Source organism: Protomyctophum parallelum, assembly GCF_964188405.1.
Source record: "Protomyctophum parallelum genome assembly, chromosome: 9".
In the NCBI taxonomy this organism is placed as follows: domain Eukaryota; kingdom Metazoa; phylum Chordata; class Actinopteri; order Myctophiformes; family Myctophidae; genus Protomyctophum; species Protomyctophum parallelum.
The window spans coordinates 7,920,388-7,934,338 of record NC_139706.1 but is presented as its reverse complement, the minus strand read 5'-3'; the positions used below and the strand labels follow the sequence as shown (position 1 = coordinate 7,934,338).

The 13,951-nt window shown below is 43.6% G+C and overlaps 1 protein-coding gene across 2 annotated transcripts; it reads left to right on the top strand.

Moving 5' to 3' along the window:
- Window positions 1–856: 856 nt before the first annotated feature.
- On the top strand, window positions 857–13,259 carry zbtb38 (zinc finger and BTB domain containing 38). 2 transcript variants are annotated; one of them, XM_083773719.1, is made up of 3 exons: window positions 857–982; window positions 1,596–1,887; window positions 8,516–13,259. In XM_083773719.1, the coding sequence occupies exon 3, from the start codon at window positions 8,516–8,518 to the stop codon at window positions 12,122–12,124; it is 3,609 nt and encodes a 1,202-aa protein (XP_083629845.1). In that variant the 5' UTR covers window positions 857–982; window positions 1,596–1,887; the 3' UTR covers window positions 12,125–13,259. The 2 variants fall into 2 exon arrangements, with proteins under 2 accessions (XP_083629845.1, XP_083629846.1); XM_083773720.1 differs by lacking the exon at window positions 857–982 and having other exon boundaries at window positions 1,469–1,887.
- The last annotated feature ends 692 nt before the right edge of the window (window positions 13,260–13,951 follow it).

Below are 13,951 nucleotides of genomic sequence, written 5' to 3'. Positions count from 1 at the left end.
AACTCCAACACCGCTATTTTTGGTGGGTAGATCTTGTTGAGCTGGTCATTTTAAAGTAGCTCTCGTCAAAATAGTGTGCGCTCCCCTGATATACAGCATACATATATAGCCTACCCGAGGCTGATTCTAAAAATGTTTTCTGCGAAACTTAACAGAAAGAAATTCTCAGCTCTGTAGTTCTGACCTTTGGCTTTTACTGAAAATTAAATTAAATTAGCCCTAATGTTCATTAAAAGGGTTAGTAAAAGAGATTTGTGGAATTTATATCGATTTGTTTTTATTTCCTTTTGGTTATTTTTTAACCGTGTTCTTAAAGAAATATAAAACATACATAAACAAATAAATAATGAAAGTAATCCGGCATGAACCGTGTATAGGTTACAACAGCTCTAAATAAACCACAATGGGATTTCCCATACAGTATGTTGATCAATGATTTAACCATGGTCCTGATATTACCCATAGGTTGCAATAATGCATTAATCAATGTGCTGCAAAAGTCATGAAAATGGACCATGGGATGGGAGCTAAATCTACCATCATAACACGGTCAAAGGTCATTTAATTTGGATACACTTCCTGTTTCATGAGCTGCTGTTGCACCCTCTGCCGCTTGAAGAAGACTGTGCTCAAGTCTGCTGCTATAGCCATGTAGCTCAGCTGATGTAGTGCTGTTGTCTGCTGAGGAGAAATACTGTAGAATCTGGGTCATAGATCTGGAAAGCTATGCTGCTGAGGTCACAATGCAGCCAGCAGAGGGAGCAACAAGGCAGTGGAAAAACAGTTCTGATCATGCCATGACAGTAGGAGGAGGCTCCAGCAAATAAAACCTTGGGTATCGTGTGCAAAACAAGTGCCGTAATTCTCGTCACCACCATCTCCAGGCCTAAAGGCATGGCTTCAACATACTTTAGAAACATGCAAGCAGCAGGCCCTAGCTTCCTCGCCTGAAAGAACACAATGAATGGGAGCAATATGAAAGGTATGAGCTGTTTTTCTCTGATTCTAAATAGGTACAGCTTTAACAGATCTGAGACTGAGACTATTACATATGAGTGATTAATAAATGTAAACAACCAGCTTGCACTAAAAACAACGCAAGCCTATAACACGTCTATAATAGAAGACATAAGGACTACAGAACATACAAGTACTTTCCTCTGACATTAACAACAGTGCAGTATCGTACACTTTCAAAAGTGAATCGTGTCAATCCAGAAATATAGCTTTTCTGTCTAAAATGAAAAGATGGCTGTTGGAACAGATCTGCCATGTTCTGTGCACTGACTGCCTGGCACTGTTAGGCCTATTATTAGCCAGAGAGCTGCTGTTGAACATTGAACACCGACCGCCTTCTCAGCTGAGCCTTGTTTGGGAGGGAAAGAATATTACATTACGTAACAATAAAAGGTCTGTCTATCCCGGAAACCACTTCCTGAATGCCACTTGTGATAGCCAGGGCCCGAACGTGAGGCTATAGAAGCCTCATCTGTTTGTTTGTTTGTTTTTTTGGAGCGAAGCCTACTTCCTTTCCCGCTTGCATATCATTCTGCCTCGCCTCCACGCATTCATCATCACACACCCTCTCTTTTCAGCTCCTCTTTGTGGGTCAGTGATGCAACAGGAGTGACGCAGTAGCAGCAGCGGCCTCCAGACGGGCACCAAAACAGCCAGAAGGAGAGGTAGCAGCCAGATCCACATGAAGACAGGGGCGACAAGAAGGTGGCAGACCAAAGGGAGCACAGGAGCTGGGTAGTCATTCTCCTAAACGTCCCATCCTGTACGACCGGGACGCCAGAGAGAGAGAGAGAGAGAGACTGGCTCACGTCTTCCACTGCATGGGAGTGAGCTAGGGCTACTGTGACCATCCACGAAGAATCACTTTTGGTAGGCTGTGCTAAGTGAAAAAGAAAGAGTTCTCTCTTGGGAATGATTTGTATGCTGTGAGAGTGTGAATGTTTTGAGCATGAGGACGAGGCCTAACTTTAGCCTTGTGCTGCTATGAGCTTTGCCTCCCCGCTTGCTTGATGTCCCCACAGGCTCCATCTGGGCCTACGGAGAAGTGAAGGCATAGTGCTTTGCTTTGTCCTGTGGGTCTGGGAAACGTCCCAGGCTATGTCACAAGTGATGATTTCACCAGATTTGACTAGATCCACTTTTCCCATGGGAAAAAAAATGCATCTATTGACAGTAGTGGTGTTTTCGCTTAACTTTCTTTGATGCTCACCGATGCTCACCGATCACTGCTAGAATGTAACTATTATACATGGATGGTTTACTGATAGCTTTATTTTAATCTCATTAATAACCAAAGAGGAAACTTCTTGTTATAATCTTATTTGGGTTTATTCCATGAGAAGAGATCTTAACAAGCGTCGGAAAGGCGTTGTTCTTCTGACGTGTTAAACAGTGACTTAGAGTTATATACGTGGGTTATACGTCTGGGTAAGTCTGGCGTCAGCCATTATGACTTGTGTCTTTCCCGTGGCAACCAAGGTTTGTTGACATTTTAAGCTTCTCCCAAGGTTAACCTGCTATCTAATATTGTTGACATAGCAGGAGGAGTCCAACGGACGAGAACAGGACACTGTCTGAGAGGTGCTAGTCTCACTGTCTGGGAGGTGCTAGTCTCACTGTCTGGGAGGTGCTAGTCTCTAAAACAAGACTAACACTATCTGGGAGGTGCTAGTCTCTAAAACAAGACTAACACTGTCTGGGAGGTGCTAGTCTCTAAAACAAGACTAACACTGTCTGGGAGGTGCTAGTCTCTAAAACAAGACTAACACTGTCTGGGAGGTGCTAGTCTCTAAAACAAGACTAACACTGTCTGGGAGGTGCTAGTCTCTAAAACAAGACTAAAACTGTCTGGGAGGTGCTAGTCTCTAAAACAAGACTAACACTGTCTGGGAGGTGCTAGTCTCTAAAACAAGACTAACACTGTCTGGGAGGTGCTAGTCTCTAAAACAAGACTAACACTGTCTGGGAGGTGCTAGTCTCTAAAACAAGACTAACACTGTCTGGGAGGTGCTAGTCTCTCGAGACCGACTGTTGACTGATGTCAAATTCTTAAAGTCAAATTCAAAAGGAAAAGAGGGCGCTGTTTTTCCTTTCTTTTTTGACGATGTGTTCTCGGTGCAAAGTTGCAAACACTAACCATATACACATACGGATGAAAACGATGTCTTTTGAAGTATGCCGGCGGCTTAAAGATTGCATAGCGAAATGCAGCACGTCATGCCTATAGACAGAAACAAGTGTAAAAGGTAGGGATGTCCCGATCTGCTCCCGATCCGTTTCCGATCACGTGATCGGTAAAAGGTTATAGGGACCCTTTTCATTGGCATGGTGTTTCACTGTGGTGGTGGCCCTGATGTTGTTGTTGCTGCCAGATAACATAGCAACATTCAGAAACCTATGGAGGTGTGCAGGCTGGCTTGCTGCCAAGCCAGTGCACTAGGTAGCTGCTCTCACAACCAGGGCAAATGCAGTGCCCATGAGAGTGACCATGTAACAAGGCAGAGCAGGGCCCCGCAGACATGACCAGAAATACCACTAGACCACGCTCATGGTAATGGTGTAAAACTGTCAATAATTGGTCACAGACAGTACCATGTGACAAGCCGAAAGAAAGTGGGGTTGATATATTAATTTGACTATAACGGTTTGACAAAATCGTCATCGAAGCGTACCTTGCAGAGCACGAGGAAATTCAGCACCCGCTGTTGTGTGAAATCAAGCATGAATGTGTACAGTATGTACGTTTTGTTGGAAGGTGCAACAAAGCAAATTTCAAAGCCAGCACATCGGGGCCAAACAAAAACAAGAAGAAAAAGAAAACGTCATTCCATAATAAAGTCAGCTAAAGGTGCCATTGGCTCCCTTGCAGGCTTGAGCACAGTAAAAACCATAGTGATAATTTAACAAATGGAACCAAAATGGTTCCATTTTCACACTCTGAGTTATATTAACACTCTGGCGTATACAGTGTGATGATGCTAACAGACAGTGCCATGTCTGGTTCAGCCTCTAACCCCCCCCCCCCCCCCCCCCCCCCTGCCCCTAATCACCCCGCCTGTGTCGTCTGCAGTGCTGACGCATCTGCTGCTTTGGCATCAATCAGCACCCTCTATATAGATATAGGTAAACACACAGTCTGCGTGGCTCCAGCGACGATGCTGACAGTAGTCATCTCGCCTCCATTTAATAATTTATATTGAAATAAGGATAGGGAGGAAATGTCTTATGTTCTTTATTATTTATTTCCTCTTTTGATTGGTAAGATACAAAACAACGGCAGTAATAATAAAGCCACAGCAGAGTAGGGTGACACGCCGCAGCGCAGCTGCACGTTACAGAACGTATACGTATGTCTTGGTCAGAGTGGAGATGTGGATGTGGGTTGTTATGGTGCTGTGGACGGTATAGATTTGAAACGTAGTGATAGTTGTGCGCCACCAGCAGCCATGATGATGCGGCTGAACATGTTCTCTCCCTGCTCGCGTCCTGTGCTGCTGTAGCACCCAGCCAGCCAGCGGCTCTCCGCTCACTCCCTCTGCAGCTATAGCTCTCTGCCATGCTTAATAAAAGTTGCCGTTTCCTGCTTGGCCATCTTCAGAGTGCTCCAGTAGCCCGGGTAGCACAGAGGCGAAAAGCCTTATAGTCCAGGTCCGCTATATATATATATATATATATATATATATATATATATATGCCGTAATAACAGCAGAGCTTTCTTGTAGCTGTGTGGTGTATGTAGTGGGTCTGAGAAGTGGGACTGGGAATATAAGAGGGCAGGACAGACGTAGCCCATGCAGGACCTGGCTTCTGTTGCACGGTTAGAACAGCGAAGGACGTTGTGGGAGCCGAAGTCATCCGCACTAAGAGAAGGAGAGGAAGAGAGAGAGGATACAAAAAGCTCTGCTCTCTTTTCACAGCATCTCTGTTCAGCGAAGCAGCTTAGAACTAAATCAAATTTCGCCCTGCTCTGATGAAATTTGATGTCCAGTTTAAAAAAAAAATGTAAAAGCCGTAAAAGAGGGACACGGCGTGACATTGTTTCCTGTTTGCCCTCTGCATCCTTTTCTCAGATTTACTGAAGGTATGTTTTGCATGTTTCCCCCCCCCCCCCCCCCAACCTTGCAATCTCTTTTGTGCGGAAATATGCTTTGCAGTGGTATGGCTGTCGAGTATGGCTTTTGCTTTGACATTTTCGCTCTTTGTATATGGTAGCTTTGCTTGGTGCGTGGTTGACGATGAGGGGATTTTATGGTGCAGGTTGTAAAGAATTCATTTTATATCGGCTTTGAAGGTGAAGTATAAGCCTGGGTGTGTCAAAAACGTATCCGTTATCGAAAATGTAAAAACTTGCGCTAAGAAAAATCCGCTTAACCACATCAGCGCGGGAAAGAAACTGAAAACGATCCAACTAAGACGCGTGGAAATTAAATTGCTTTAAATAAAAAAAAGCACAAATCAGAAAAATCTACACCAAGGCTGCCGCTTAATTAGTGCTCCTTGTTAATGGATGAGAAAGTCCATCGATTGCATTTCTGCTGCAGAAAAAGACGAAAGATTCAGACTCGACGCAAACACATATTCAGTACACGGTACACGCAAGTGAAGACACAAAGGATACCTCCATTGCTACGTAAATGCTCTGCATTGCATATTCTCATCAAGCGCAGGATGGATACTATACAGTATATCTGTGCGTGAGTGTGTGTGTGTGTGTGTGTGTGTGTGTGTGTGTGAGGGAGAGAGAAAGGACTGAATTCCCGGATGGCTAATGCAGTCTCCATCCGGATGAATCCCAATAAGTGCTGCGCCACAGCACGTTGCCATGACAACGGAGCGGAGGCCTGTCTGAGAGGCGAGAGGCTGACTGTGTTTTCAGCCGTACTGTACAAGAGCGCTATATGGCAGCCATATTGTAATTATGGCACCTTCGCGTAACAAAGAAATCTATTAAATATATATATTAAAAAATGCTTACGGCACTGATTAAATTGCACACACAATGTATTAATTAAAAAGATATTCTTGTAAATTATATTACCTTTTATGTAGCCTTATATTAAAATGATATGCTTTAGAGATGTACACGTTGCGTGAGTAATATCACAAAGTACAAAATAGGCTTTAAGATTATATATAATTGTCAGATAATTTAATATAGCTTAAGATTGCTTTAAAAGCTTTAAACAAAAGTGTGTTCTCATTTTTCAATGACCAAGCTGACGGTATATAAAGCTTGGTGAGTTTATTTATATTATGAACCCTGCTTTGCATAACCGGGTTCCCTCCAGGGTATAGCAGTTAACCAAAGGGACATCTGAAGTAAATATCATGCTTATTTAGAGCAGGAACAAATAACAGCCCTTTAAAACGCGGAACCATTTCACCATCCCTGAAATCGCCACCCATATTGAACGGATAAGGAGAAAATGGCCGTATGATTCTGAACATCGTGCTCTTTGTAAAAACAAAAAAGGAAAAAGAGAAGAAAAAAAAGACCTTTAACCAAAAGGGCTTACTTTTACTATTTTTAAGCGCCAACATTATAGCATTGATGGATTATATTATTAATGACATGGGCAAACGGTATGACTTATATCCTATAACATGATGAAATTAAATCTAATGAAACTGATTCAAATTAAAGAAGTGTGACTGGCCTAGTGTTGGACATTTGAAATAATGCTTCATGTATCTTGATCTGTACTAAATCTTTGTTTCATCATCGTCATAACCTTTATTTAAACACGGAGTACAATTGAGGGTCAGGCCCTCATTTTCAATGTAGCTGAGATACAGAACACAAAATCAACAGTCTATATACATTATTTACAGCAATATTAAATGTATGAAATGGAAGACAGAAAAAACTATTGACATATATTCTTTGAAAATCTTTGGCATTTTTCAGATGGGGTTCCACGGCCCAAATACACATTCATTTAGGGGTCCGCGACCTGAAACAGTTTGAGAAGCACTGATCTAGGCTTATATAAAATAGGTCAGTAAGTTCACCACATCCGACTCGGCTTATGCTTGTCCAGGCAGACACAGCCAGCCTCCTCTTTGATGCTATGACTCAAGTGATGACTCATAATAACCCATCCATTCTCACACGCATCACCTCTGAGTGATGCATCCTTTTTTCAATTTCCAGGTTGCAATTTCCTGTTAGGAACTAGAAATCAACACACACACAAACACACCTTTGGACCATGACCAATACTACAATTGTGTAGTTCCAGGGGGTCCCCAGCTAAATGATAGTTTGTAACCAAATGGACCCTTATGGGTCTGTAACTCAGAGAGTGTACAAATGCAACCAAATGGACACGCTCAGAGTTAAATTAACATTGAATTTACAATATTAATTGGGGCCTCAGAGATAGAAATGCCATCAAATGGGGTCCATAGACTAATGCATGTCAAACTGGGGGGGTCCTTGAAATTAAACGGGTTTGAGAGTCAAAATGTGTAAATGTGGCACAAATCTTTGAATATATATTCTTTCAGAGCGAACGTTTTAAACTCAAATCTTTGCTTCTGGGGGGGTCCCTAGGCTAGAATAACATATTTTGAGATGGGGGTCCGCGACTGAATACAGATAATTCCTGGGGGTCCTTGACATAAAAAGACGGTGAGCACCACTGACATAGATACTTCATACTTGACATTTGTAGAATCTATAATCAGGTCTAAATGGGTTAAACCTGGTGAGTTTCCATCTGCCAGTGCCAGCACATACTGCCATCTAGTGTTAAAAAGGTTAAAGCATGCAGCCAATGTTCCTCTCCACTATATAACTGGTACACACCTGCTGTTTTACAGTACATGATGACGTTGTCTTTAGCCAACAAAGCACTCATTTTTCTGAAGCTTCTGCCATCACCAATCAAATATATTTCCATTTTTAAAGGATCCCTGGCTAAATGATACAAATATTTCCCTCCTATAATTAAAATCTGAAATGAAACACCTTAAATATTTTATTGGCTAAATTATACAAATATTTCCCTCCTATAATTAAAATCTGAAATGAAACACCTTAAATATTTTATTTATTTTAGAAATGTGTCATCTTTCACTCAATAGGGACATGATGTTATTTGTCCATGTGTGGTCCAGCCCTATGGAATATTATGGAATGCACGTGTACTAAAAAAGTATTTTAAATATTCCTTTGATGCTCATATTAACCTTAGGAAGTATTATGTTGTCTTTTTATTAGCATATTCATTCCATACTTTGCTTTCCATAGGGCTCGACCACACATGACATATTACATCATCAACCTGCGACGGAAGCAGATCCTATGGAGTGAAAGATTATCTATTTATAAAATAAATAAAATATTGAAGGTGTTTTTCATTTTTTATTTTAGTTATAGATGGCAGTTATATACATTAAGGCATATTTGTCTTATTCGCCAGGATCCCTTTGAAGTATTTATATTTCATTCAAATTGAAAACTTCTTTTCATCCATTTGTTTCCCAACTTTAGATGCCTGTGGTGTCTTCCGGCACTCAGGACCTGATGGACAGCACCCATGCCCACATTGTGCTCAGCCGGCTCAACGAGCAGCGCTCACAGGGGCTCTTCTGCGACGTCACAGTCGTGGTGGAGGACGTCAAGTTCCGTGCCCATCGGAACATCTTGGTGGCCTGCAGTGGCTACTTCAAGAACGCTTTGACTGCCCCTGCAGCCGAGGCCTGGAGTCCTTCTGGCCAGGTGCTGGAGCTGATGGACCTGAAGTCTGACGTGTTTGCCAGCATCCTCAACTTCATTTACTGCTCCAAGGTGACTTCAGTCGGTGCAGAGGACACGGGAGGCCTTGTGGCAGCCGGGAAAAGACTAGGCATTCCTTTTTTAGAGGGACTGGCGGAACAGGAGAGGTGGGGCTCGGGCATTCCAAAAGCTGTGCCAGGAGGGAATGCTAAAACTTCAGACTCTAGCAAGGTATTGATACTAAAGAAAACAAAGAATGAGGCGCCGACGTCTGAGGAGATTGAAATCACAGAAGGCCCGCGGATCACCAACGCTTTTTCTATGATTGAAGTGGGTTCCGGGAACAACCCCTTCACCCCGCTGACTCTAACCAATGGAGATAGGCCGTTACCGAATGCGGGACAGGCCCCTGTTAGTTGCCCTTCTCCCTCTGTAGGCCTTATTGGAAATAATGAGCCCACACATACCCTCATAGAGCACTCATATGCAGTAAGTCAGCCTGTTGAGAAAAAGGATAGTTGTTCAGGAGGCAACAACAAGGTCTCTAAGCTCCCACAGATACAGTCCAAGCCACTGTCCCACAGCCGCAATATAGGCCCACTTAAAAAACGCCACAGAGTGTTCCCCAAAACACAAACTGTACCACACACGGATGTAGCAACTTCCAATAGCCCCAAATTAGCTGATCCTGTCACGACGACGCCTACTCTAGTCATGACACCACCTTCGCTTTATTCAGAGGCAGAACAAAGTAGAGACGCATCGCCACCTATGGCCCATGACGAAGATGCTCACACAGAGCTGGACCCGCCTCACCTTTCCCCTCACAGAGCAGACACGGCCATATCAATCTATGGATGTGAATACTGTCCAGAGATATTCACCAACAAAGCTCATTTCACCGTTCACACGGAAGTACACAAAAAACGTTTTGTCAGTCACCTTTTCTGCAAATTCTGCCACAGAAAGTTCATGCACCTCAAACGACTGCGTAACCACGAACAGGTCTGCCCCAAAGCCTCGAGGGACCCACCTGAGCAAGATCCCACAGACCAAGAGACCATGGTGGATCAACATTCAGACAATGAGCAGAGCACGGAGAGCCAGGCGTCGCAGCTTGTAGCTCCCGCTGAGCTCTCAGACACTTTAAACTCAGACCCCGAAGTCCAAACGGACCAAACGTTTCTCCAGCAGAGTGTGGAGAAGGTAGTAAAGCCAGGCGGTGGACAGAGGGTTTACCATTGTAGCGTGTGTAGAAGAGTGTATGTCACCATATCCAGTCTGAAACGCCACGAGAACGTGCATTCCTGGCAGAGGGCCTACCCCTGCCATTACTGCAATAAGGTGTTTGCTCTGGCGGAATACCGAACCAAACATGAAATCTGGCACACAGGCGAACGCCGTTACCAGTGCATTTTCTGTCTAGAGACCTTCATGACCTACTATATTTTGAAAAACCACCAGAAGACCTTTCACGGCATCGATCCCAGACTGGCTGTGAAAAAAAAGGCAGCCAATGGTGGATTTAAAGCCAGCGTTTATCCCATCAAACTGTATAGGCTTCTGCCGATGAAGTTTCGAAAGAGACGATACAAGACATACAGTCAGACATATTCAGACGGCGTAGAAGACGATCAGGACGGTCAAGCCCTGCTAGAATGTAACCCGCTCATCTCATCTTTAGAGGATGATAATGGCATTCTCAGCAGTCCTGACGCAGCTGCGTTCCCAATGCCTGTGACATTCATGGCCACGACTAAAACGGTAGCATCGGTGATGCCTCGAATCAGTTTTGACCAGCCCTGTGACCAAGGCGTTGACCAAAGCTTGGACACAGAGTCCCCCGCACTGGATTACGGGGACAACATTCAAGCGTTAACCAGTCACGATATGCCATCCTTAGCACAATCTTTGAGCACTGTTAACAGGCTAGGTGAGCTATCAGAAGCAGCAAAGAGAGTAGAAGCTATGACCAAGGAGTTACTGTCGGGGTCGGAAAGCCTGACGCCTGATGACAAAATGGTCGGGGCAAAGACTCAAACATACATTGCCAAGCCTGCGTGCTCGGGTCCATCTGTGCACAGCAGCGCGCTACCCCTCTGCCAGATAACGGTGAAAATAGGCAATGAAGCCATCATCCGCCGGAGAATCAAGGGTTCTAAGCTGTTCCCCAGGAGGAGAGAGAGAAACAGGCACCTGGGCCAGGCAGAGAGTCCAGGACAGGTCCATCTGACCAGATGCAGCACAGAAAGCACCAGCAGCCTCCGCCTCCAAACCCAAGTCACTGCAGAAGCGTATGAAGACCCCAACGACCGCGACGCAGGGGACCACCTCTGGCGTCCCTACTATTCATACAAGCCAAAAAAGAAGAGCAAGAAGCACAGATTTAAGCACGGAAAGGAGAAGCAATATGGTTTCGCCGCATCTCGGACCGCAGCCAGTGACGCCTTCCTAGGCAGAAGATGCAGGGACACAGACGAGGGTATCTCCGCCGGCAACAGGGAGATGAAACACGGTCCGAAGAACAGCAGCCCTCGGGCCAACTACACGTGTGACATCTGTGACAGCTCCTTCATCACGGAGTCTGGCCTGAAAGCACACGTGATCGGCTCTCACCCGTGTTTCTGTCGAACCTGTGGTAAGCAGGGCCCCCCCGGTGAGGCCCCTGCCAGCGGAGACTATGTTTGTGACGGCTGTATGGAGAATGGCTCCTGCTTCGACGCCACGCCCCGCAGCCCGGGCACAGAGAAGAAGTACCAGTGCTCCTACTGTCCCCAGCGCTTCCTCTACCTCGCCACCAAGAGGAGCCACGAGAAAAAACACCAGGAGACGAGTGGTAAAGGGTATAAATATGACGGCTACCCGCCACGCTCCAAACGCTCAACCGACCCGGACGAAGACGATAATAAACAACATGGCATCAAAACGGAGGAGTGTGATTATCAGGTCAGTGGCGATGATGTGAAAGGTAGTGATTTAAGAAGAGGACATCTCTCCATAGATAAACAACTGAAGCCTAAGACTGAGGACACAGATGACGACTACATGCCATCGGCTCCTAAGCCCTATCAGGAAATTCCATATTCTACTATTAAAAGTCCATCCTCTTCTTGCACTGACGCAATCGTTTCCCTGGCATCACCAAAAGTGAAACAAAAAATCGCCAAAAAAAGAATCAACAACATCCAACATCCTACGCATCTCGTGTCAAAAAAGCAGGCCCATGACAGAAGCGACCACAAGGGACTGTTGGTCAGACCAATAAACCACGAGAAGCCCTCTCATATGTTTAGTAAAAATGAGTCTGAAACAAAACCAACCCCCATGTCCATGAACAAGCCTGAGAAATGTAAACAGGAACCGTATTATGATGGCCAGCACTGATTATAGTCGAGGGAAAACATAATGAACCTATTGGGTGATTATAAGCTATGACTCAAGTTTATGAAATTAAATGATGTACCCTGGGCCCAAGAGTTAAAAACGTTTAATCTCCATCCAAGTGCATCATATTTGGATTTTAGTTCCACACAAAATCACAATCTGATCCACTCGGATAAGGCTTCACTGTGTCTTGATTGCTGAGCTCAATAGAATATCACCCATGGACAACAGACTCTGAAACTGAAGACCTATAATGTTAAAGTAGGAAGTAGGTTTTTTTCTCCATCTTTGCAGATTTTGTACATTTTATGGCGTTCAAAAGAAAACCTATGTTGTCCCTTTTCTTTCATTTTCTTTAATATATTTGTGGGTCTTTTTCTGCCTTTATAGTATAGTAGACTGACAGGAATTGGGGAGACAGAGATGTTAGTAAGAGGCAGCAAAGGTCGTCGGGACCGGGACTTGAACCCGCAACACGCCGTCAGGCCATATCAGCAGCCCAGACAGCTACGCCAGCCGTCCGTCTCATGTCCATTTTTCTATGCATTCAAGGCAGTAACTGGACCATGTCCTGATAAAATGTCTTATTATAAAGTATTATTTAAAACTATATTAAGCAGGGAAATCTCATTGTTTTTCAAAAGGAGATTAGCGTTGAAGGCATATGTTGAGTGAAGTGAAGGGGTGAGAGGTTTGGGGATACTTTGGGGTGACCTCTCACTCCTTCAAGTTGGGATAGTTCTGACTGCCTAGTGTTCAGATGCTCCTGGATGTTTCCATAGTCTGTGGGAAAATAATATGAATTCTAAATTCCTGACTGACCATTTCAATTAACTAGGCACGGCTAGTTGCACTTTACAGTAAGACTATGTTTATGTTTTGATTTAATACTTTCAGAATTAATACACAATTCTAATATGAGCACCATTGTTATGATTTCCTACCACAGGCACCGATGTTGTTACCTTTGTGCAATTACGATGTATAAAACAATAAAGCTAATAAATTAATTTCATTATTATGCAGCAATGTTATGGTATGCTTGTTTTTTCATGACCTATATGTACTAGTACATACAGTAGTCCTTTTCAGTTTTGTGATTTCAGTTTTGTGAATTAAAGCCCATCAGTCTGGATTTATCATGAGCTGCAAATTATTTGAAACTCAAAGATATTAATCTGGTTATGGAGCTTATATTTTTGGGGGTAGAAAAAAACAAACACTGTTCTATTATGTTTCACTAAGAGACCACCTAACATTCCGCACTGCAAATCTGTATTCACATTCTAGGCTTATAATGACATCATCTATTATTGTTACTTTCTTGTGTGTTCATGGAAAATTACTTGCATTCTATCAGATGTGAAAACAATATTGCTCATATCAATATTGTCATGCTATCCCGTTCAGTCCATGAAAAAAGGGATGCAGGAAATAAAATATCTATCCATTTATGTCACACAACAATAATTACAGTTGTCAAACGAGTGATTGCGATATCTTCCGAGTCTTAAAGGGCCACTTCACCCCTTTGCAAAAAACAACATTATGTTAATGACGTTTAAGATTTAGAACACTTTCCTGAGGTTTGTATGTGTGTAATATGTGGTTTTAGATATTTTAGTATTTCAAAGTGCCTGTGATGTCATAGGCACTGGTCTCACTTCCTTCCTGGACTACATGTTGTCTCATTAAGACAGACCTCCCCCTCTCCACAAGGTGGGGCAGTTCACAAAAGCATTATGGTCATAGTAGTAATCCAGCAATCCAGTCAAACCCTAGTCAAACACGCATTGTGCGACATGTTCTCTACTACAAATAGAAATA